Consider the following 25,930-nt stretch of genomic DNA (forward strand, 5'->3'; position numbering starts at 1 on the left):
TTTGTTTCGTACACTTTGTATGCAGGAGAGAATTTGAGCTCAATGATTTTGTGTTATCCTTTTAAGATAATTTTACTCGACATAATGCTCAAGTTTTGAGTGTAATAGTTTCTCTGGATAGAGTAAATTACTGTTTTACGAAAGCAATACATTGTTTACAAGATCCATCAAACTATACTATATGGAAATAAACCAAATTTGAACACATTAATACTATGAAAGAAATTGCTTTGAAAATTTGTTCTAAAATGCAATTTGAGGAAGAGACATTCATAAATTATTCATGATCATTCGAATAATATTGATTCTTCAAATTGGTTATCCACGCAACTTTACGGACCACGGGAAAGGTTAGATATTTAAAACTCAAAACTAATTGCAACAATTAAATGTTCTTTAAACATTGATTAAAATAATTTCGTCTCATTTTAAACCTCTTACTCCCTATGAGATTTTTAATGTCATTGTCAATCAAAAGTTAGTTGTTATTATTATTTTTTTTTTGTAGTATAACAATTGTGAGGATGGTTGATTGAATCTCTACACCCGAAACAAAAGCATCAATCGTCTACCTTAATACACCCAACACGATTTCTTTACTTCCCATTTTTTGAATACTTTCTTGAGTTCTGTTACTTAATTTGAAGAGATAAAAAGCTAAAGTAAACATCCTTAACTCACAAATCCATAAATTAATAACAGGTTCCAACCTTTTTAGCATTTTTTTTAAACATGTTTAATGGATTAAATTTTATAATGTTTAATAGATCACCGAAAATTAAAAGATTTATTAGATACACAGAATTGGATGATATTTATAGATAAATTGGATGTTTATAGATTTATAAGATTGTCTCAAGTTTCAAGAATCTATTGCTTGTTAACTATGCTAGTAATTTGACCAAAACGTTTAAGATGTAAAATGTTTTGGAACTCTAACCAACTCAAGTCTATACAAACAAATGTAGTGATGTTTTCAAAGAGAAATTTCTACGAACAAATTAAATCTAATGACTTTTAGGTCTCTTAATTTAATTTTATCAAGATAGTGAGAAAGAGGAGACCAAGAGAGAATACATTATTGAAATATAATTACTCGAAGTTTCTATCTTGATTATTTATTACATGCAAATATGAAAAGAGTACAAAATTCTAATTTTGAACTGCATATTTTTCATTTTTCTGTCAAAAAAGTCACATGAGCTTGAAATACCACGATCTGACCTAATTACTCAATTCAATTCAATCTAACTTAGATAAACAATGAATATATTTCGAACCACAATTTAGTTAAATAAAGTCATTTTGAATATTGGTGGTTGAATCTCTTTAACAATTTCTTTTTTATGCATATAGAAGAATATAAAACAACGATTTTTAACAAGAATATAGTAGTCGAAGTGAGGAGCAATTCTTTCTAAGTTCTAGGAGATTGAATTTCTATACCCATTATAAAAAGAAAAAGAAAAAGGCAGTTTAGTGAAATCACAAATGAATCATTTAAGGAGAAAATGGTGGAAGAAAGAGAAAAAAATCAATAACTTAGAAAAATAATAAAAGAGCAGATATAATTTTTTAATTTACATACTGCATGCCATGACTATATTACCACTATTAACTAATAACCTCCCCCCAAATCCTATGGTTGCATTTTCTCTTCTATTTACTTAATTTTGTTAACAACTTTTACTTACACCCAAAGGACCTTTTGTCATTTTGTTGTCATAATGGACAACTTTTCTCAACTCTCTCGGCTTTCCACGAGAGAGTTGAGAAAAGTTGTTGGTTAACAACGCAAACAAACTCATAACCTAATGTCGTTATCAGTTATCACAGTCATAAGATTGAATTCGCGATCCAGACTTCTTGAGAATTCATTGTGGTTGTTGAGACTTAAGGTGTACTCCTGGAAGTAACCATTGTAGGTGATGATTGCTAATGTGGCCCTGTATACAAATCCAAAATGTTATGAGAGAAGAACTTACACCAAACAACTATTTTCAATAAGTTATTAACTTCATTGAGTTTGATTACGAGGTCCTTTGAAGATCACGTTTCTCATGAATCACGATTCAATATACTCGATGATCTTAATTTTCAAGACTTACCACAATTTCAAATATAGTATAATTCGAAAGACCAATAACGAGTTTGATTTGATGATACGTTTGTTTTTTTTTTTTTTTTTTTTGAGGAAAATAATATCAATGCCCTACGAGGGAAAAAAAAAAAAAAAAAAAAAAAAAACCCTGAGCAGGAACATACCATATATGCTTTTGGCCAATTGTCAGGTGGACTAGCGTGGACCTCATTCTATTTGGGTCAAATAATTTGAGGTTAGTTTGAAGACCCAAGTTCTTTGTTTCGTAAGGCAATGGTACTCTACTCCTCCCAAAAATCCAATTTCATCGCTGATCCATTTGTCAGAATCCACATTCTTGACTCCCCTTCCCTCCATTGATAACAAACTCACTAACTAATAATTATTAACATACCCTTACTAAGGTGGAAAGGAATATCCTTCCACCCTTTTATTTAGGATTTCTTTTTTGGATAGTCATTGGCACTTAAAGGAGGAAAGAACCTGCGGGATTTCCTATTAGAAAGTGTCATAAGAATTTTGTTTCCAAAACTAAAGTGGTAGTAGGCTTAGGAGCAAGGGGCTCTATAACATACTATTATAATAAGCAAATATGGTCCTCGCCTAATCAAAATGGGTTTTATTTGGTGGAATTAAGGAACTTATCCTCGGAAGACCATTTCAACAAGCGGTCCAAGTTTCTTTGTAGTGATGTTTTGTCTCCTATTCTTAACAATTGGAGTTTTTTGTCCTTTTTTCTGTGATAGATTTTTTGTAATTTACATGTCTACGTGATCCGGAAACACGTTTGAAGAAAACAGAAGGATAAGTTGCAGAATTAGAAACAACTCACTGGCAAGATACAATTTCAGAACTTGAAGTGTTAGAAACCCTGTCGACCTTGCGTATCACTGCATAGCTGGAAAAGAACGCTACATAAACTTGATAGCAAAGAATCATGAACTTGGAATTTTTTAGCAAAAACTAAGAATCATCCACAAATTAGAATGATTCGATGGTTCTCCAAAAGAAAGCTACATATCTCGTGCCAAAAAAGTTTTCGAAGGAGCTTAAACAAAAAACTTGTAGATCAAGGGATCAAATTCATTTTTCTTCTCTTGGGGAATAGAATTTGCCTACTTGAATAATAAAAAACACAACGGTTACATATTACAAAAGAAAATTTTCAATTAACATGTCATACCTTTTGATTCCTGCTGGTGCAGCATTATGAACTATGTGATGATGCGCTGGATCTAGTGCATCACTTATTGAGTCGGGCATTATCGATCCAAGAAAACCACCTGACCTTCTGCTGCTTCTGAGGAAAAAGGAACCAGATTATGTCAAGCTAATCAGCAGAAGGGCAATCAGATCATTTCAATCTCCATTGCATAAACTTTGCTGATCAAAAAGGATGAAAGAGTGTGAACCACTCCCATGTTTATGCCATGAAGAGCTTACAGCAAGAAGGGAAAGTTTTGGTATAAGAAAAACTTAATGGCTTTGAATTATTCAGTAACCTGAGATGCATTCTAAGAAGCAAGACACTAGAAAACAAAATATCATCTGAATATCCAAACAACATGAGGTACATGTCAACGTGCATTAATAGTAGATAATTTTTTAAAAAAAAGAATAGAAAAGATTAAACTTCACAGATGTATGAATTCTTGATAAGTATTTAAAATAAAATTTTATATTTCAGTTCTTAGTTGACATGACCCTCCCAGACCTCATTAACTTGAATTTCTGTAATACAGGAAATTATCATCACAACTTCACGGTTCTTTTCAGGTAACGTTCCATGACCTCACAGTTTCTTTTTCTTTCAATAATTTCTAGTCTCTAGGAAAGCTGGGGAAATCTATCTTGCATCTCTAATCTCATAATCAGACTCAAAATCCAACAGACCGAAAGATTTGCATGTTAAGAACCTTAAAGTTCTAATGTGAAATATAAAAAGGAATGAAGTAATAAAGAAAATAATCAAAGTCAAAGGTTGAAAGGTCGGGAAATACACATCAGGATAATGATGAATAATGCAATGTCAAAATGCATTATTGACGTGAAGCAGAACTGATGCACCTAAAGCTAAAACCTAACCGTAAAAAGATGCAATTAAAGAATCTCAGAACGTTTCAGAAAAATAATAATAAAACATAATAATAATAATAATAATAATAATAATAATAATAATAATAATAATAATAAAACATAATAATAATAATAAAGAATCCCACAAGCATGCGTAAATACTCATACAACATTATGTAAAAAAATAATTTAACACTTCATTCCTGGATTTCTGAAGAGATAACAGATGCATAATAGTCACCTTTGGTTTATAGCAAATCCAAGAGGAAAAACATGAACAGAACCAGAAGAACTAGTTGCCACCAAAATTTCTGGAACTTGAGAACATGGACCAAAGGACAAGGAAAATATAGTTGATGGATATGATCCTCTGCGAAAACTATACGACTGCCAAAAAACTTGAGTTAGATACCATGGAAAGAAGGAAAAATTCTTCGACCATGTCGACAAAACTGATGACAGGCAGAGTTACCAAAGAACGAAAGAGTTGAAATTACTTATAATTTAACTTGGTTGATATTTATTTTATTTTGCTGCAAAATACATACACACACTTCTATTTTTTTAAAAAAAAATTGGTTTTGGAAGTTTTAAAGCTCGAAGGATAGGATGGTAAAAACCTGTTTCTGATCACGATTTCAAAAATCATTAAAAGCATCTTACATGGTTGTTAGTAAATATCCAATAAAATTTACAGAGACTTTTGAGGGCATGGTATAGTATTCTCCACCTTTGTTGCTTCAGATACCAGATGAACTCTAATCATAGTTCCTTGTTCTGATGCTGTTGCTATGTACATCCCATTTGAAGAAAGAACCATTGTGGCTAGTGGTGCACGATGAGCATCAATCTGTAATTAAATTTGCACAAAACAGTTGGATATATTTAAAAAAGGATTAAAACTTAAATATGGACAATTAAAAAGGATAAATTGCACAAATTATTGCCATTTAAGATCATGGTCAATAAATAAAACCAAAATCACAAGGATCAATCTGAAATATGAAAAAACTGAAACCGTCAAGTATGTTTAATTGTCGTCAAGAGTGCGACAGTACAGACTAGATCCTGTTCCCAAAACTTCCTGAAAAGAGTGTGTGTGCACTTTTATCCACTCTCACCAAGCACATTTGACTAGGGTTGACAAATTTGCATTAATAACCATGACAATTTCTTCGTTCCAAAAACAATGGTAAAAACACACACAAAAAAAACATAAAATAAAACCTTGACAATTTCAATACAGATCGTGTCGGGGAACAATTTTTTATTGTATTCTATATATTATTCTTCCTTCCCTAGAACAAGGAAAGTTCAAGCCCAAACCTCGCAGTGCAACTGAAGCTCCATGACATTGTACAGCAACAGAGATCCCTTGGTGATGCTGGCTGGAATAGCTAAGAAGCAACCATCCAAACTGGGGGAGAATGCACAGGTTCCTAAGAATTTTCATTTTCAGGAAAGAACCCTCAGTCACTTAATTTTAGTTTATTATTCATGCATCAGAATCAAAACCCAACCTACTAAGTATGCAAGATTTGGATAAACTTATTAAGCATGTAGCCTTTGCTCAACTGTGTTTGAGCCATAAAAATATAAACACGACAGAGTTAAAAGTTCTTTACCAAGTTCAAGCATTGCAATGAGCAAATGAAAATTCTTGAATAGAACAGCAATGTAGATAAATGCTAGAAACTTAGACAAAATTCTCTAGCATGAACATAGTATGCCGGAGATAGCAAATACAACAGGAATATATACCAACCTGACCTTTTGAATTTGGTACCGTATCAATCGTGTCCAAGATTGTGAGACTATTTATGTCATATATGTATGTCTTATCTTGCAGTAGTACAACAAGTCTGCATTTTCAATCAAATCTTATAATCAGTACAGCTTAAAATACTGGTAGAAGTACAAAAAGAAATTTTATAGGTTCCGATTATAATTTATTACAATAACTTGTTTTGAAAGGAGAAAGAAATTTCATTGATAAATGAAATGAAGGGAGCATACAGAACTTCCAAAACATATGGTGAGTTACAAAAGATCATGCCAATTGGAAATGAAAGATGAAAAAGTCTAATAAAAAGGTAATCATGCTACCAGTACAATTTATGAAATAAAATCAAATGCAAAAAACTACCGAAAGATGAGAAACATCCTTGAAATTCTTGCATTTCGTTTTCATATCATAGATACCAGATTACTACTACATTAACTGACATAGTTATTCTCGACTTAACTTGAATAAAAAAAAAGTTACTGATGCTTGTAAAGTTTCATTGGTTAATGGCCTAGTCGAACTCATGAATTCCTCCTCTGAAAAGGAAGGGTCTAGTGCACCACCAACAAACTTCCTTCTAGTAAATCAAGTATGTTTGGTGGTTTTCCTTTCAATAATAGACCACAAGGATTAGATTTCCAATTAAAAGAAAAGAGATTGGATCAAGAGCTAACTTCAGGTGGATCACAAAAAGAAATTTTGGCTAGCAAATTTGTAGGTTGTTTATGTATTTTGGCGACTTCCTCTGAGAAGAACACAAGTACAACCAAAAAGAGGGAAAAGTAAAACACAAACTACATCCAAGAATTGAAGCCACCAAATTGAAAATTATGGGATATTGCTCAAAAGCAAATGATAGAGTAAAAGCATAACCAAAATGTCAAGAACATCTTATACCCTTAAATTTAATAATAGAAAGATGGTTTCTTTGACTAAACAAGCTTGAAAATGTAGATACTAGATTTCAAAGGTAGGTATAGTCGATGGTCAAAATATCTACAAATATCCGAGACATATGGATCAATAACTAGTATTCAGATCATCTAGGCTAGCTTCACCTCTCAAGTTCATTTATAAAGTTCTGGTAGTTGTGTTTAACTTTTCCCTCTTTTTGGTTGTACGTGCGTTCTTCTCAGAGGAAGTGACCAACATACACTGCCAACTACAAATTAGAATACAAGCTACCTCAGCCATCAACTTGTTCAAGTTATCAACTACCATCAGCAATTTCATGCTAAAACAAACTTATATGATAAAAAGTAAAATAAAAATTTGTGTTCGCCATACATAATGGAAATGTATGTTGATTGTAAAAAAATAATATTAATACATATAACCATTTTTTAGAAAATAATGCAACTCAAAAAGCTAGATTTTCTTCCCTTTACCTTTTCCTATTCATGCGAACAGCTAGTATTGAAGTTAAAAAATTCAGTTCTCTAAGAGCATTTCCACTCATTGTATTAAACAAGCAAAGACGACGTGGGGATAAAGATGGCTGTGAAAAATCAAAGAAAATATACTTTCATTAATTAGCAGCCAGACACATAAAATGTGAGATACTGCATGGATTTGAAATGTGGCTGAATTAGCTTCCAAATTACCTGTTCACCAGCTCCAACAATGGCAACAAGATTAGAGCTAAACAGCATCTCAACAATATTGAATGCACCAAGAACTGGCAAACGAAATGTGAAAGTTTTAGATTAAACACAAATAGTGAACTCAAGAGCTTCATACTTCAAAATTCTAAATAGTGAGAAATCTTCAAGTTTGTTCTTTTCTAACAAAAGATTGAAAACCTGATTGCAAAAATGACAATAGATATCAACTTGTTAAAGAAAATTCAAATTCATTTTTATCTGAAACAAGATCAAATACTATGCCCATGTTTACTTATATGTGTGAAAAAATGACGAGAATGAAATTATTTTGCAATCATGTAACATTTCTGATTCCATGCGTTAATAGCAACGCTTCACTAACGAGTATCTGGCTGTAGACATGTTTTGAAAACTATTTCATCATATAAGTACTTACTTCAAGTCTATACTTCATGATTTCCGGAGTTATCTATATATACTTTTTACTAGTCCATGATTCAAAAAGAAAAAAGAATCATTTGTCAAGACACATCAAGGCTCCAGCAAGAACTCGGCTTCAATCAACAAGACTAAGCATCTTTTCACAAAAATTACAAATGAGTATGTTCCATACCTAGTCATTTTAGTTAGCATAAGGAGTTCTATATGTACTATAGAATAATGCAATTAAAGATACAAATGAACGGTTTCATTTTTTTGTTATTATGTCCATCATAAAAGCATCTTTGTGGTCAAAATTAAAATTACAAAAAAAAAAAAGATGAAGAGTCTTGCTCAAAAACATACCTCGTTCATAGCATAGCCTTCCACTATTGGAATCAAATATTCGGAAACCATCTCTTGTGCCTATTGCAAATAAACTGCCAATTCCAACCAAATCAATACTTGGATACTCATCTATATATTTATTTATTTATTTATTATTTGCATCTAGTTCTTCAAAGTATGGGTAGTCACTCAAAGAGGATATTGAGACAAGAAAAAAACCAAACAAGAACAATGTCACACAGTTGATCTTTAGCCAAAAGGCTGAGATATGTATAACAGGAAAAAAATGTCACTACACTTTGAACTCTTTTCAACTCTCTGTTTTTCTTCTCCACGTACTTGCTTCAATAATAAAAAGGGCCAACATATTTGTAGGACTTGAAATAAAATCCGGACTCCTAGAATAATTCAAATCCTATGATTATGAAGCATTCACTCAGGTATTCTGTGGAATGCATTAACCTCTAGCATCACTATGCTAATAAATTGTGATCAGCCTTGATACTCCTTTTCATGCCTATGATATTTCTCTCTAACTACAACATTAAGGAGAATGAGTTCAAACTATGGTGGGCACCTACCTTGAATTTAATATCCAATGAATTTTCTTGATAACAAAATATAGTAAAGTTAAGGGCACGCTATACTTATAGATATACGTGTGTGTGAAATTCATTCTCTCCTCTTTCAATGAGCCAAGTGTCTTTCCACCTATTTGCTCATCATTGAATGTCTTGTTTATCTCTCTATTCATCATGCTGGTTGGTAATATTTAGGTATAATATAAATTTTATTCAGCTACCATGGTATGACCTACTGGCTATTGGGGCAAACAAAAAATCTGAAAAAGAGAATGAGTTCAAACTATGGTGCACACCTACCTTGAATTTAATATCAAATGAGTTTTCTTGATAACCAAATATAGTAAGGTAAGGGACAGGGTCATACCACACTCATAGATATACGTGTGTGTGAAATTGATTCAAACTCCTCCACGCACAGTGCTTGACAATCACAACTTAATTTTGGAGAAAACTTTATTAGCTCTATAAACACCTTCAAAAGAAACCTACAAGGTTTACCATACAAGTTTGGGTAGTAGATGTAATGTAACAGAAAATGTTGTCAAAATTTGCACCGGTAATAATTGGATTACTTCAATGAAGCTTTTTGGTTGCCACTTAGGTTGTCAAAATTAATCTTTTTTGAGACATCTAACACCACCAATTTGCTGAAAGATTGTTGCAAGCACTTGAAACAATAGAAATAATTATGAACGAACAAATTTGCGTCGCCCATCCTCAAACTCTACATTAACGCGAATTCAGTAAACCACATCCCTCATTCCTCCACACTAAACTCAATGTTGCTAAACACCAACCTATTCATAAAACTTCAAAGAAATTCAAAGACTCCGATAATACGAAATCCACACATACACAATATCACCAGCTAGCTCACAAAAACTCAAACAAACAGAATTACGTAACGAGCACAAAAGAAAAACACTACATAATTTTCCTCACACCTCCAAATTACACAAAATTCAATGAAAATGAGTTTCGAAGTAGTTAGAATCAAAGAATGATCAGACCAGCATCTGATACACAGAAGAGAGAGAGAGAGAGAGAGAGAGAGAGAGAGAGAGAGAGAGAAGGAAGAACATACCTAGCATCCTGATTGAAGGAAGCACATAGGATGGGGTACGAAGACGGTTGATTTGCCATAAGAGACAAAGATATCGAGAAAGAGAGAGAATCGTAGTTGAAAGACGCGAGTCCTTTGAAACCGATGTTTGTTTATTCGGAAGCAAAAAGAAAAGAAGTTGGAGGTCGTAAGACGGTAGACTCGGCGTAATTGGGTGTCTTGTTTTGTCCGTGCTCTTCCATCTTGACCGTTCGTTTACGTAACACTTAACTTATAGCGGACGGCTCTGATGAAGTGTAAAAAATTAGAAGATCGATTATAAATTAAGTAGGCCTCAATTATTTGGTGATTATTTTATAAATTTATTGTTCAAATATAATTCGACTATTTCCAAATTTTAAAAATTTAACTAAAATATTTTTAAAAATATAACAAAATAATTTTCATCCGGTTTTAATATTATTAAATATTCATTTTAATCTATGTAATTTCAATAAATTTTGATTCTTAATTGTAATGTGTGTTGTTCGTGAACATTTGATCACAACGATAGGCCTTATTCATTCAATGGTATTTAAGTTTGTACAATAATTAATAAAGAGATAATAGTAGAAATAGCAAATTAAAAAAATAAATAAAAGATGAAAATAATAAAAGTTATAGCAAAATTGTTGTGTGCTTTTATTAATTATTTTTAAAAGCAATCTATTATTCTAGATAGAGTGTATTTGAATAGCTAAAAAAATAAAGTAAAATATCTAGGATTCACAAGTGACAGTATATTTTATAAACAACATCCAAAATTGGTAAATCTTAACTAAATCGACTATTTTGTTTCAGAATATTACACCAACATCCCAAAAATAATGTCGATATTTTCTACTAGATTTTTGGATTCTTTATAATTCAAATAATTTATTAACAATTTACTTCGATAATTCATAATATATATATATATATATGTTTAATAACCATTTGAATTTAAATAGTAAATCCTCTCCCTAAAATAATGTCAAAGATAATTACAATATTTTCAAATTCTTCGTATTTCAAACCATTTATCATTTTAGATCCTCTCCTAAAATAATACCAATTAGGATTATCCACATTTTTTTGGTTGATTTTTATTTTTTATTTAAAAAAATTATATTTTTATGTCAGTTGTATAGATTTAAAAAAAAATAAATACAAACTATATATTTAAATCTATATACATATTACGTTAATTATTTTGAGACTGTTTTTTGTGAATGTTAATATTCACGTTATTTGCATTTTTTTTACATTAAACGTTTTGATGTTTTATATACTTTTTTTTTTTTTTTTTTGATGTTGGGTTTTGTGTAGGTTTCAAAAAGGCGATTTATGAGAAGGAAATGTAAAGAAGCAAAGAATGAAGAGAAGGTATGTTGTCTACATTGTTGTAGTTCAATTTAAAATGTACTATATTTAGTAAATTCATAATATAACCTTTATCCAACAAATCTTGTTGAAAAGTGAACATGATAAACAAGAAGAACAAGATGAAGAAGGACAAGGTGAGACAGAAGTGAATGAAGGATGTAGTTCAGGGACGAAATAAACAACTAAAACAAATGAAAAATCAATAGAGAATAGAAAGAGAAAAAAGGATACGACAAAGAAAAAAAAAAGTAACAGTAACATCTAATAAATGTAAAAGTTATATTGAATTTTGCTATCAATTTCCTTTTTAAGGAAGAAAAGGCCAAAAAGGATAAAAGACAGACCGGGAAAGGAAGTTATATCGAATTTTGTTATCAATTTCCTTTTTATAACATAGGTTAAGAGTGTTAACAAGGAAGAAAAGACCAAAGAGGATAAAAGACGAAAAAGGAAAGCACCAATGACTCAAGAAAAGGCTGAGGTATGTGTGATATAGTACTTAGCATTATGAATTCTGTATACGTAAAATACAAGGTATGTGGTTGCTATTTGATATCGAATGCATTGAATTTGGGGGTAATTACACTATATTTGTGAATTGTTGTCTATGATCTGATCCATTATGGAATATGTTGAATCTAATTGATGTAAATTACAGTGTATTTGTGTATTATGTTTGGAGTGTTATGTGTTATGAAGTGGGATACTTTGAAGTGTAGTTAACTTGTAGATTTTGTTCCATTGTTTTGTTTCAACTTCTAAGTATTTGTGAATATCCGTGTATTTTGGTATTCTGGAATATGTTGAATTTGATTGTGGTGAATTACAGTGTATTTGTGTTTGTTGTTCCTAAAATCAAGGGGATATCTTTTGATACATCGTTTATGTAATTTAAAAGAATAATTAAATAAACAAAATAAATAATTTATATTCACAACTGTATCTATATATACCCTATAATTAAAAAATAAAAAATATTATACACTTTACATGTTTCTTTTCTAACCTTGACAAAATTTCTGAGATCACTTGAATGTGTTTTTGATAACAGTGAAATATTATCAGTTAATATTGTTGTGCATGCCACAATTGAGAAGTACAATGGCATTGAGAATTTCCTAAGAATTAGAACTCAAACGAACAAAAGAAGAACTGCGAGCGAAAATAAGCCTTTGCACCAATGAAGAAGCTCACCTGAACCTGGAATCTTTTTGATGAAGAAGATAGCCAGCAAGAAGAAAATCCCTTGATTTGCGCCAAATGTATGACAACGTTGAAGGGAACGAAGTTGGAAACTCCAATCGTTTCTGCAACTGATGGAAGACTTTAAAGGTTTGAAGGGGACGAAGGGTTTCAAGAATACTGTTCGATAAAATCTACGAAAATGGAAGATACGAAAGCTGGAATCTTTTCAGTTTTGAAGAGTTTCAAGAATATTGCTCGGTGACCCTCTTTCCCTTAAAGTTTGAATGCCTTAAGTGTTTGAAAGGTTTGAAAGATGTGAAGAGATTGATAACGTTTGAATGCCTGAATGCACACGATATGAAACGACTACATAAATTATGTGGAGCTTTGATGGTAAATTTACGGGTTTTGGGGAGAAATTAGGATTTTGACAGGTGTTAATTGTGTATTGGGAGTTTGATTTAACTATAGGGTATTCGTGGTTTCTTAAATAATGATATTTTATGATTCAAGTTTTTCACTTAGGTATGGGCATTTAAAACCGTGTTCCGGTAATTTTTTTTCCATATTTTTTGATTTTTTGATTTTATCAATTTAAATAAAAATTTATCATTTATCTAAAGTAAATCTTCTATTTTGCTATTCTTCTCGTCTGCCCATCAATAAATTTGACTAAACTCCTTGATTGTGCTTGGAATTATAAATTTAATTTAATTAAAAATTGTCCAAGTTGGAAGTCCAACCCAATTAAAAACTCATTATAAAAACTTGAGCCAAAGAAGATTATTAGGTTCACACCCAATCTTTGGCCCCAAAAGGAATGGGATCTAAACCCACGTAAAGCGCGTGAAAAAGGCTTAACCCTAGGAAGAACTAAAGATGGAAGGTTTAGAATTGAGAAGATCGGAAGAATATAACTTTAAGCTTTCAAAAATTTAAAGTTTTGAGAATTGAAGCTTTGAAAAATATAACCCTCATGAAATTCTAAATGTTTGAAGACCTAAAGAATAGTCTAATTTTTTTTAATCTTTAAAGATCTAAAGAAATTAATTCTCTCAATGTTTTGAAGATTAAACGTCTTCCAAAACTAAAAAGTCAGAGGTCAATCCAAGATGATCAACAAGTCAAAGGTCGACTCAAGTCGATCGACAAGTCAAAGGTCTATCCAAACCTATTAACAAAACCGCATGATGAATATCTAAAACAATTAACAAGTTATAAGTCAACTCAAGTCAATCAACAAGTCATAGACTGATCTAAGTTCTTCGTCAAGCCATAAATTGATCTAGGTCAATTAACAAGTCAGAGGTCCGTTCAAACAATCAATAAGCCAGAAATTAATCCAAATTGATCGACAAAGCCAAATGCAATTTAAGTTGATCTACAAGTCAAATGTCACTTCAAAAATATGTCACAAGTTGAAAGGTTGATCTTCCAAAAGGTTCATGAAGCCTAAAGTCTAATCAATCAAGGAGATCAATGGGTCCATGGACCAATCATCTAAAAAGATCGACAGGTATAAATAAAATCTAAAGTTCATTCAAAGAATCAAAATTGTCCAACAAGTTTATTTCTCCCAACAAAAAAACTTGCTGGACAAATTTATTAATAATAACCAAAACCATTTTGGGTATACGGATTAAAATAAAATCCTAAATCTTATTATGCTCTTCTCAACTTCAAGTGCTCCACCATCGTCTCTGCCTGTGGAATCTAACTCGTTTGAGTTTATTTTTGTTTTACTGGAACTCTAGCAGGGTCTCTCTGAAATCAAGAACTTATCATGAACACTAAAGCCTTTAGACCTGTTTCTTTTTTAAGTTTCTAAGAGAGTGTATTATGGTTGCACACTTGCAAGCTAAGTTAGTAGTTTTTCCTGTTTGGAATTCCTTTTTGGGATCTTGTTTGTCTTCCTCTTCTTTGAAAGATTTTATGGTGCTTTTTCGAGAGAATGATGTTCCCGCTTTTGTCTCTTCTATGTCGTGTGAAGAGACTCTTGTTTCACTAGGTGTTCTGTTATATTTTCTTTATAAAAAAAAACTCACTTTGATCCTTGGCTTTCAAAATATTTATACTTTTAGTATTTTAAGTGTCAACCATATTCTACTTTTGTTTGTGGCTTTTAACATGGATATTTTAGTTATTGTTTTTCATTTTTTTTTTAAATAAACATTTTGATTCTATTTTCATAATTCTATTTTTAACAAATATAATTACATAGTATTGGGTTGTATGTGTATTAGCATGCTAAACATAATTTCAAAAATAACATTAGCTACATTTGTAAGAATAAAGCAAGACCGACAATTTTGACATGATTTTTTGCAAATATGTGAATTTAAAAATTACATCAAAAAAATAAAAAATAAATAAAATATTTTTCATAAAATATCGTTGAGAGAGTGAAAGTTTAAATTACCAACTTGTTGCATTTTTTTTCTCTAGATATTCATATTCTTTTTCGAACTCTCAACTTGAAGGTTATAACGTAGGGGCACAACCAATACACCAAAACCAATATTTAGTTAAAATAAAACATTATTTAATATATATCTTAATTTGACAGTTCGAAATTAATATTGAAATACAAAGATCGATAATGTAAGAGAGACTCGCGCCCCATGGCCCTTTAATAAATCCGCCCCTGTTGTACAAGTAACCTATTAATTAGATTAAAAAAAACTAGTAAGTTGCAAAGACCAAACTCTTTCTTTTTTTTCTTTTTTTTTTTTTAATTTAAAATAAACTTATATCAAAACAATGTCTATACATCAATTAAACATTGATTTAGATTTCAAATTTGAATAATCATGAAAGTTAATACTTTATAATAAGATCTAAACTATTTTTTTTTTTCAATTTTAAAAATATTGTCACTATTTGAAAAACAAATATGATTATAGGACAAACATTTTGAACTTTTCTTTAATATAAATATGGATGAAAGTATTGACAATTGGAGGAAACGTACGGGCAAGTTGTAGAATGATTGGTGATGGTCCTCCACCAATGAAAGGCCTTACATATCAAAATAAAATAAAAGAAAGAAAGAACAAAAGGAATCCCTAAGATTTGTGATTAATAAAATTGCATTTATCTCAAATTCCTATTCCAAAAATTTTGTGCAAAAAAAACAACACTTTTAGATATTGAAGTGATATGGATTGCTTTTGCTGCCTTGCAGCTGGATTGAAATGACACCTTTTCTTCACTACTTCTCTCACAATTCGAAGAATTTGACTCTTTCATCCCCCGATCATTGGTTTTTCTTCTTAATCTTTACTACGTTAAATTCAAAAAGAAAAAAAAAAGCTAAAATGAACTTTCTCGACTTATATATTGTAAAAGAAAAATATCGAAAAGTGATCTTTCATGACTGGTTTGATATCGATGATAATTATTCTTACTAACGCATTATGAATCTCTTGTTTTTCAAACAAACTCGTGAGGTTTTGTTTCTGTCTATCAAAATGTTTTGAATAGTAACTTTTTTACTTTAACAAGTAAGGTGTGGATTCGAACCCCCTTTTACGTTTTGCTCGAGTAAACTATATTCTAACCGATTAAAATTGTCTTTTGTTATTTTTTTTTTCAATTTTATATTGACTAACTTAACCATGGAAAAAAAAACTAGTTTTAATAAAAATTTGAGTTAAAAAGAAGTTTTTAGAGATTTTTTTTAAAGAACTAATTGATTTTTGTTTTTATTTTTTTGTTCTTTTATGAATAATTGTAACATCCTTTTCTATTGAAAAAATGATTTTTTTTTAGGAAAAAAATTCACAAGAAATCAAATATTTTATGATGTAAAATTGGTCCTTTTATTTCCTTTTTAGGACACAATTTATAAATCAAATCAATCCATTTTCTCCTTTTTATTTTTATTTTTCTTTTTTGACAAACAAACATTCATTTTCTCTTATTTTTCTTTGACTACACTTTATTTCTATAAGGAATAAATTGACTATACATAACATATCATTTTCCCCTACAAGTTTATCAAATTGAAGTGAAACATATTATACACGAAAACATTAATTAATTAATTAATTATGTCGACAAGAAAACTCAATTGATCAACTGACATTATTGAGGATGATCCGATATATGTGGTTCAAATCTATTACCCTACTTTATACAAGAACAATTATCTATGATTACTTCAAAATAAGTTTAGCTCAGCATTCATCGACAAAATCTTGTCAAATTGAGTAAAACTCAAAGCTAATCAGCCTAACTTTTGGAACTAAGAAACATTTAAATAAATTATCTAATTTTTAAAAACTAAAAATAAACTTTAAAAAAAAAAAACTAATACCAAACCTAAACCTAAAGGAATATTGATATTATTCCTAAAATTAGTTGGAAACAACTCATGGAGCCATAAGAGATGAAAGGATTGGATGATTGAACATTTTTAATCCTATTTCCTTAATTATGGGGTTTGAGTAATTATTTATTGTAAATCAACTTCTTAATAACCATTTAATTACTTTTTTTATTCATTAATTAGCACCATAAGGCCAAACCAAAATAAAGCTTTAAGAAAGAGTGTTAGATTTAAAAAGGTAGCTCTATTTTTTTTTTTTTCAAAAAATCACTTTCTTAAAATGGAAATAAGTTCAAAGTAATTGAGAAAATTGGATGATATGTTTGGTTTGTAATGATTTTTCAATTTGTGAAAAACAATATTTTGAAAAGAAAAAAAAAACCAAACATTTTGAAGAGTCATTTTAATGTCCTAATACAAATTTATTTTAGAGGTTGGAAAACATATTATACTAAAATAAATAACTTATTTATAAATATAACAAAATTTTAGCGTTAAAGACATTAATAAAAATTTATCAGGATCTATCATTCACAAGCAATGATATTTTGCTATATTTATAAATATTTTCAATAGTTTTGAATACAACAATCAGAGATAGAAAAATTTGAACCACATATGTCGTGGTTACTGGTACACTTCAAATGCTAGTTCATGAACTAAGCTTTTGTTGGCAATAGTTTTGTCAATTTAAAATAATTATTTTTTTAACATTAAATATCGGAAATACCGGAAGATCCATTGGTTTCTATAAAATTTAAATTATTATAGAAGTATTGTGGTCAATTGTAACTCACTAATTATAATTTCCTTTTTAAATCTAACTAGTAACATCGTAAAAACTATATAATTTTTTGCAAGAGTAATATATTGCAGAAAGGAATTAAAGAGGGACATCACAGTCTGAGCTCAAAGCACTAACAAGACACAAAAATCAACTGAATTCAAGAGGCAAACAACACAACATGCAACTTAAAAGAAGAATGTTCTAATTAGAAGAACAATCCACATGGTTCCTCAAAGCAATAGCTTTCTTAGAACAACACATAAAAATCTCCATCCGAATATCTAAACTAATCACGTGAGGAGAATGCACACCTTAGACACGCTCGTCTAATGCCTTTGTGTGTGAGGTGGTAAGCTTTTAGCCTCGACCAATAGATATCATGCCAACACATATCATTCAACTTTTACCATCATCGATACTAAATCCAACTAACGTAATCTTTGAAAACCATCTCATAACGAATTGGATAAACACTTAAGAAGTGTGATTCCCAACACTAAAAGTCATCGAATCATAAGCAAAAAACACAAACGAGCATCAATTATAAATTCTTAAACAACTATAAAATGATCTATTGATTATAAATTATATAATTAAACATGACTTTCCACTATTTTATGTTAAAAGTATAAACTACATAAACAAGTACATGGGCATTTATACCCCCCAAAGAAAAAGAAAATGTCACAAAAATCAAGCATGCTCATATTCAATTATTTCCATTAGCATAAAGTATTGTATTAAATTTGTCACTTTATGTGATTTTTAATATTTTCCCAAACCTTAAGGAAAAAATATTCAATCCAATAATTCTTATATATTATTGGATGTCCAATGTCCTAATCCAAATATGGATTGGGCACTCTTTTGTTCTTACCCAAAATAATTGTCTACATATCTTATTTTATTATTCAACATCTTGAGATCTTAATGAAGATATTTCATTAATTTAATGTCATGGCTTTTCTTTAGAAAATAAACAATTAGTACAGTTTTTTGTTATTGTTTTTAAATTAATGTATAATTATTTAATATATATTTCAAGCGGTAAGTTTAACAAGGCTGCCCCGTATAAACTTAATCTCGGATCATTTTTATAATAAGGTTAAAGGTTCGATTCTTACTTTCTTTTTTTCTCAAATTACAAACTTTCTGGTTATTACGAAATAACGAAAAAGTCTACCAAGGATGGGCCGAAATACGAGGGAAAAACTTTTGTTCTCACATTTTCGAAAAGACCACCTATTTGTTCGTTTACCAGGTTCGGGATGAAATCATAAATAAGCTCTACCAAGGATTGGCAAGCATTTTGGTACTGAGTTTCCTTCCCTTCTTCATTTCTTTAGAAGGAGCAGAAGCGGCTCGACTGTCAGGAGAGGAGCCGTAGTTAGGAGCAAAGAATTTACGAATGATTTGTTTATCCATATTACGAAGTGGTCATATTGATATAACATTATAGAAATTATTGTTAGATTAAAAACAGAGAGAGAATTAGACATATACAGGCACATGTAATGCAACGACAACAAAAGATGAACTCGTAATGTTTTACAATTGAGAAAAAGAAGAAGAAAGAAAACGAGGAGAGTGAGGAAGGGAAGACACAGAGCAATAGGAATTAATGAGAAGAAAAAATAAGACAAGAAATGTTGAACAAATAATCTTTGAGATGATAACGAGTATGTGTCTAGCCTATTCATTAAATTATGTTCAAATTAACGTCAATATTGAAACCATCGACAACTTTCACCCTTTCACCTAAAACATGAGATTAAACTTAAACTAATAAAGTTAAAATTACCTGTATGAAATTGTAATTTTCTTTATAGATAAAATCTACACAAATATAAATACAAGGGACGACTATAGTACATAATTTGATTATCTAATTATATATTCAAACATCATCGATCATTTTAGACCAAATCGACAAATCCCACTCTTCATACTTTTATTTTCAAATTAATTTTACTTAATTATTTTTGGTTGAAGGCTAAGCTCAATTCTAAAGCATTACGTTTTTTAATACTCTAATTTTATATCCATTTCTTTAGATTTTTCATTGGCATCTTCAACTTTTTTGAAAATATTTCCTTTTATTGTGTATATCTTTAATCTATTGGTCAATTATTGTAATGAAAAATCAAATCATTATATTATATTATATTGTATATATGAATTGTACAAGCATCAATATCTTAATTATTATATTATCTCCAAACTTTTATCCAGTCAATATATGATCAACATAAAAATAAAAAAAATTGAAAGGTCAACTATGAAAATAATAATGCTATAAAAAAAATTTGTTACAATAGTTTATTGAGAATATTAGATTGTGGGATGAGACGTGAAGTTTCCACTTTATTTTTACAATTATTCGTAAACATAATAAAAGTGGTTTCTACTGATTTTTTTTTTTTTTTATTTTGTTACAAAATTTCCATTTTTTTTTAATAAATTCATAATTCTATTTAATACATAATTAAAAGTTTGAAAACTAATTAAACATTTTTAGAAATTATTAAACGTTTGGATTTGAAAATTAATTTTCTACGAATTAATTATATTGTGCAATTAGTCAAAGTGCATAAGCTAACTTGAATATTATGAACATATATCAAAAAAGAAAAATATATGTTTCTATGAATATCTTTTATATATATATCACAGTCAAAGTGGATATATCAGTGTCGATTGAGGTACACTTACACTCATTCTAATACGATAAGAGGTTCATATCTCTCGATCTCACTCGTTTGTCGTTAGTAATTATTTCTATTTACATCATTTAATAAAAAATTTGCAAAAATATTATGTTTATAGGAAAGAAAAAGGGGGGGGGGGGGTATACGAGACCAACAAAACTCAGAAAGCTATGGAAAAGATAAAATATAAGATGAAGACAAAGGAAATAAGTGAGAAAATTATAGAAAAAGAAAACTAAAATTATACCAATAGAATAGATTCTTATCTTAATATCCCATTGATAATAATTGAATGTAAATAAGTTAAAAGTTTAGGCAAGTGGGTGCTGAGTCTGTGCCCAAGAGGATGCCATTAATTTCCATTATTAAAAAATTGCACCCCAAATAAGAAAATTATAAAAACAAGACAAAATATAATCCTTTTAATAATTGTTTCTTAAATATATATATATATATATATATATATATATATATATATATATATATATATATATTCAACCATATTTGTCATTTGTACCTTTTTTTTATTGTATGGTCCTATATAAATTATTTTGCATTGGTCAATTCTCATGGAATCTTGACTTAATTAGTTGACTGCTGATTATTTTTGTTAGTAATGTAATAATGTTAATTGGCAAATAGGACAAAGATTGGAATATGAACTTTTTTTTTTAGTTAAATTACAAATCATTATTATTCTTACAATTAAAAAGTTTTTTCATTTATTTTGAAAATATATTCATATTTAAAATTGTTTCATGAAACCTAATAAAGTTGAGAAATAATTAAATTGCTTTTTAAGTGTAGGGATGAGAAATCGAAACCTATATATATGTGAAACGTTGTTTTACAATTTGTAGGGTTGGGAGTATCGAACTTTTGATCTTAAAATCAATAGATCAAGTTTAATGTTAAATACTTCACTCGATGTTTCCAATAAATCAATTTGAACATGGTTTGGTACATAAAGCACTAATTATTCAAATCAATTACATGACTCAAAAAGAACTAAAAAGGTTTTTAAAACACTTTTGTTCGCCCACGAGAATTTTAGTTTTTACCAACGCAAGAAAATGTCGAGTACATATCTTAAGAAAGGTGTGGGTAAAGCCTCCATCGACTCCTTTTAACGCAATCAATACAATTGAAAAGACGTCTTTAAGTTTAGTAAGTAAACCATTCTGTTTAAGAAAGACGTAAATCATTCTAAGACATGAAGAGAAAATAGTATTGGTTTTCAAAAACAAAATAGTTACCAAATGAGATATTTAATTCTCGTACTTTATAATAATTTGGATAAACTTATCTCTATACTGAGATATACGTATATGATTTCATGAAATTTCATTCACGTGTACATCGATAGACTAATCGGTAACCTAATTTACTTTTACGTAACAAAAAAGTGACATTAACTTATGATAAAAAAAAAGTACCTATACAAAAATAGAATCGTTACAAATTGTAATTACATGAACTAACGAGTCAAATATTAAAGTTCAAAAACTAAATTGCTACAGATTTAAAAATATAGAAAACAAAGACATAAGAACAAGTTCGACAGATCGACTTTTTGTCGATCAAAGCTAATACTAACACTAGTTTAGTTGGAGGATCAATTTCTAAAATGAAAAAAAATTGAGGAGTAATTACAAATATCACAAGAGTTGATGGGTTTTTTTGTGCAATTTGCTAATTTATTTATTTATTTATTTATTTATTGTAAGGGTAGGTTGGTATTTGGTTGCATGGGGGGCACGTGCAGCGGGTAGTGTGGAAAGGTAGGGGCATCGATTCGACGTGTAACGTAAAGGAAGCGGAAGAAACGGAAGGGCGGATCAGGTGCTTAGCCGCTGTCGACATGTCGTACAAGACTTTCTTTTTCTTTTTCTTTTTTTCTCAATAAATAAAAAGGCATCACAATTTCCAAAGTGCATTCTTAGCCATGCATTTCTCTCCCAATGCTTTTTCTCCTTTCATTCTCTTTATTTCATTTTTTTCTTTCTTTCTAAAAGTTGGTTTATTTTCTTCTTTGACTTTCTTTATTTGAAAATAAACTAAATTTATGTATAAAGTTGATAGCATGCACGAGAAATGCATTCTTTAATTTCTCGATTGTTCATGACATTTACTTTAAGGGTGTGTTTGGGGGAAGGAAAGAGTTATGGAAGAAAAGGATTATAATAATGGTCTATCTTGTATAATTGAGAAGTTTACACATGTTTGAGAAATAGTGTACAGAAGATTTTTAAACGTGATCATTGATAAATAATTTATATATGATATTAGTCAAATGAAATATATATATATATATATAGGTTGAAGGTTTTAAATTGATACGTTTATGAAATTTCAAGGTTGTAAGTAACATGATCAGTAATAGAAAAATGAGATCATTAAAGCGACGAGATTTTAAGCCAAAAACAATTCTTTAAAACTAAAAGAGATATAGAGGAATGAAAGTCTGTATACCGAGTTGTTCGACATCGATCTAGGCTGAGGTTGAGGTTGAGTGTGGTGAAATGTCTGACAAGGCATACTTCTAGTTCTCACATACTCCAATCAATGTAAGGAGAATGACGATAGATCGTTTAAAGTATTTTGAATTTTTTTAAAATTTATTTTTGTAATTTGTTAAACTCTTGTATGTTATATTTTAAGAATATTTGTCGAAATGGACAGAGAAAGGAGATAGAGAGTTAAACTCAAAGTATTTTGTGTTCTTGTGAAAGTTTCAACGAAAGGTGATAATCAGATTGTAAAATTGAATTTAAAATTTATTAATTAGAAAATGGGTGAGAGTAGATTTTTGAAGAAAACTATTTACCCAAAATAATCATTTTAGAACAATTAAAACATTTTATGTCGGAAAATCTAAAGAGAACTATCCAATCAAGTCCTAGAAATCTTTTTTTGAAACAAATAACAACTAAATAAACAGAAAGAAGAGATGACAGGTATATGGATAACAGTTATCGGCACTAAAATATTTATACGGGTACACCTCAAACTTGAAAGTAACGCTCAATCTTATGTACCAACAAGTTTTACTAAAATATTATGCAAGACCGTAATACTCTAAACTGCTTCAAACTAGTTATAAACAATTTTTTGCTACAATGCAAAATTTGTTAGTACAAAGGTATCCCTTTGTTCAATTAAATTGATACACCTAATCATATCATTTGATGCGAATAGAAGTAAATAACAAATTATAACAAATTTCAATTTTTAGTTATTTCCGTGATAACAAGTTTCTACACGAATATATAATTGATCATCAACTAATCAACTAATTAAACATGACATACACGATTGATTAAGAACCGTAAAATATTTTACTACATCCACAAAAACGTGTCAGAAATTTTATAAGAAAATATCGTGTTATTAATTTCTCACCATAACAATTTAGTTTATTTTAGTAATATAATTTGTGTATAGTTTTGATTCAAAGGCTTTGACCCTAAAAGGACTTAGAAGAACTGATTGAGAAACTAAATTGCATATTTAATTTATTTAAATGTGTATCCTTACAAAATACAAAAGTTTGACAAAATATGCAGATTTCGATATCGAGGGTTTATTTAATGATTATTGTTTGAAAAGAAAACATTGTACTAATTATTATAAGATACTCTTTTTCTTAGATTAAAGTTTAAATTCTAAAAACATCATTTAATATTCCCTTTCCAATTATTCTAAAATTAGAGCTTTTATTTTAAAAGTTACAACCAACCATTGTTATATGCAAACTAAATCATATACAATTATTAATTAAGTACTTAAACTATATATTTGAATTATCAATTCAACAACACTTAGTTATAATCAAAAGTTTAAACTTTTGACGTCGGAGGAAATATTAAGATCTTATAAGAAAATGTCAAGAGGAAAAAAATTGTAAAAATAAACAAATAAATAAACATTTTAGAGTTTTAAATAAATTAATATGTTTTGTATTTATATGAATGTTTAAATTAGTGACATTTTGTTGTTTATTTTGTATTTTTTAAAAACTTTCTATGATATAATGAAAATATCGGTTGATGTTTGATTTATAATAATATAAAAATATTTATGAAAAAATTGATTGGTGTATTCCTTTAAATATTTCAAAGAGGATACACGTATCTAAAATTTAAAAATAAAAGTCAGATACTCCATTTCATTTATCATTGACGTATATGATATCGATTCTTTACATATTTTAATAAATTTTGCTATAATTTGTAAGTAATTTCAATTTTTTACTATATTTTAAAATGTGATATTTTTTTATATATATATATATATATTTGAGATAGAAGTTTAATCTAAAATAATTTATAACTCACTTGGTTTGTAAAAATATTATAATGACTAGCAAACTAAATTATAATAAATATATCCCTAAAATCATATTTCCTTGTACTTATTCGTCTACCTCGATCATTAAATCCTTCCATAACTTCAACCTACTTCCTTATTGAAGAACTAAATTAAATATCTTTATGTTATATTTAGTATATTTACGTTGCTGTGAATTTCGTTTTTTAAAATTATAATTGTAATAAAGTGATCTAAAAAAATTTAATTTAAAATAGTATAAATAAAATTAGTAAAATACATGGTATATTAAATAAACAATATATCCAATCTTATCTTTATAATAGCAAAAATGGGTGATTTTGAGAAATAAAGTTTTGAGAAAGGGGCAGATATGCAAAAGAAAAAACTAGAGATATATTCCATATGATATGCTCCATTATAGGCCAAGTAAAAGTTCGACGTGCCAAGTTCTCCACTCTCCCTCGCTGCCACGTGTACACCCCACGTGCGATCAATACTTTTGCCAACCCCCCCCCCCCCTTACACTATTCAAAATAACTTCCTATTCTCCCACTCCCTAAACTCACCGCTTCCACTCCTACTCCTCATTCCTATTTCTTTTTACCTTTGTTTTCATGTTTTTTTTTTTTTTTTTTAAAATAACCACCAATATTTTTCTAAAATATTAAACTTTTTATATACCGATGCTAGATCGACATTCTATATAGTAATTTTAACATAACTATTTTTTTTATAAGGTTTATTAATCTTACACCCAACCTTAACTAATATTCTCTAAATTTAATTTCTTTTATAAAATTTTTCAAATCATTTATTCTAATTTATGTGTTTTATAATTATGTGAACTAAATTATCATATAAATATTATTTACAACGACAATTTTACATAAAATTGGGTAAGATTATAATAAAAATTTGACGACAGGTAAAAAATTTGGTTGATCTCGTATAGAAAAAGTTTAAAGTTATGATTTCTTTAGGTTTTCTTGTACTGTTTTGTTCGTGGATGAACTAATTTTGTTTAAAAGATAAAAAAAAAAAAAAAAAAAAATGATGGTTCGAGAAAAACAATTTTAGGAGTTTTTACTTCAACCACCACTATTTTGTCAATTTCCCTCTTTATTTTCACTAACGCCACTCCTCCCGGCTCCCACCCTTGAAACCTTAGGGGCACCTTCCTCTTCGTTATAAATAGCCTTTCT

General features: G+C 29.2%; 1 protein-coding gene across 5 annotated transcripts; it reads right to left on the minus strand.

The window, feature by feature from the left end:
* Positions 1-1,515: 1,515 nt before the first annotated feature.
* Positions 1,516-10,158, minus strand: LOC103493470 (autophagy-related protein 18b). 5 transcript variants are annotated; one of them, XM_051084623.1, is made up of 12 exons: positions 10,004-10,133; positions 9,284-9,404; positions 8,354-8,427; positions 7,568-7,641; positions 7,352-7,461; positions 5,948-6,039; positions 5,504-5,616; positions 4,908-5,027; positions 4,419-4,564; positions 3,285-3,401; positions 2,934-2,999; positions 1,516-1,946 (listed from the first exon to the last, which is right to left on the minus strand). In XM_051084623.1, the coding sequence occupies exons 4-12, from the start codon at positions 7,613-7,615 to the stop codon at positions 1,805-1,807; spliced, it is 954 nt and encodes a 317-aa protein (XP_050940580.1). In that variant the 5' UTR covers positions 7,616-7,641; positions 8,354-8,427; positions 9,284-9,404; positions 10,004-10,133; the 3' UTR covers positions 1,516-1,804. The 5 variants fall into 5 exon arrangements, with proteins under 5 accessions (XP_050940580.1, XP_050940581.1, XP_008452439.1 ...); XM_051084624.1 differs by having other exon boundaries at positions 9,284-9,391; positions 10,004-10,128; XM_008454217.3 differs by lacking the exon at positions 9,284-9,404 and having other exon boundaries at positions 10,004-10,158.
* Positions 10,159-25,930: the final 15,772 nt, after the last annotated feature.

This window comes from Cucumis melo, chromosome 5 (genome assembly GCF_025177605.1).
Source record: "Cucumis melo cultivar AY chromosome 5, USDA_Cmelo_AY_1.0, whole genome shotgun sequence".
NCBI lineage: Eukaryota > Viridiplantae > Streptophyta > Magnoliopsida > Cucurbitales > Cucurbitaceae > Cucumis > Cucumis melo.

Bases quoted from the DNA above. Each gene is read 5' to 3' on its own strand.
- LOC103493470 (XM_008454217.3), bottom strand. From the start codon at position 10,062: ATGGCAAATCAACCGTCTTCGTACCCCATCCTATGTGCTTCCTTCAAT. The intron at 5,617-5,947 runs GTCAGGTTGGTA...GAAAATTCTTAG, and splicing joins TACGGTACCAAATTCAAAAG to GAACCTGTGCATTCTCCCCC. The intron at 5,028-5,503 runs GTTTGGGCTTGA...ATTTAATTACAG, and splicing joins AGCTTCAGTTGCACTGCGAG to ATTGATGCTCATCGTGCACC.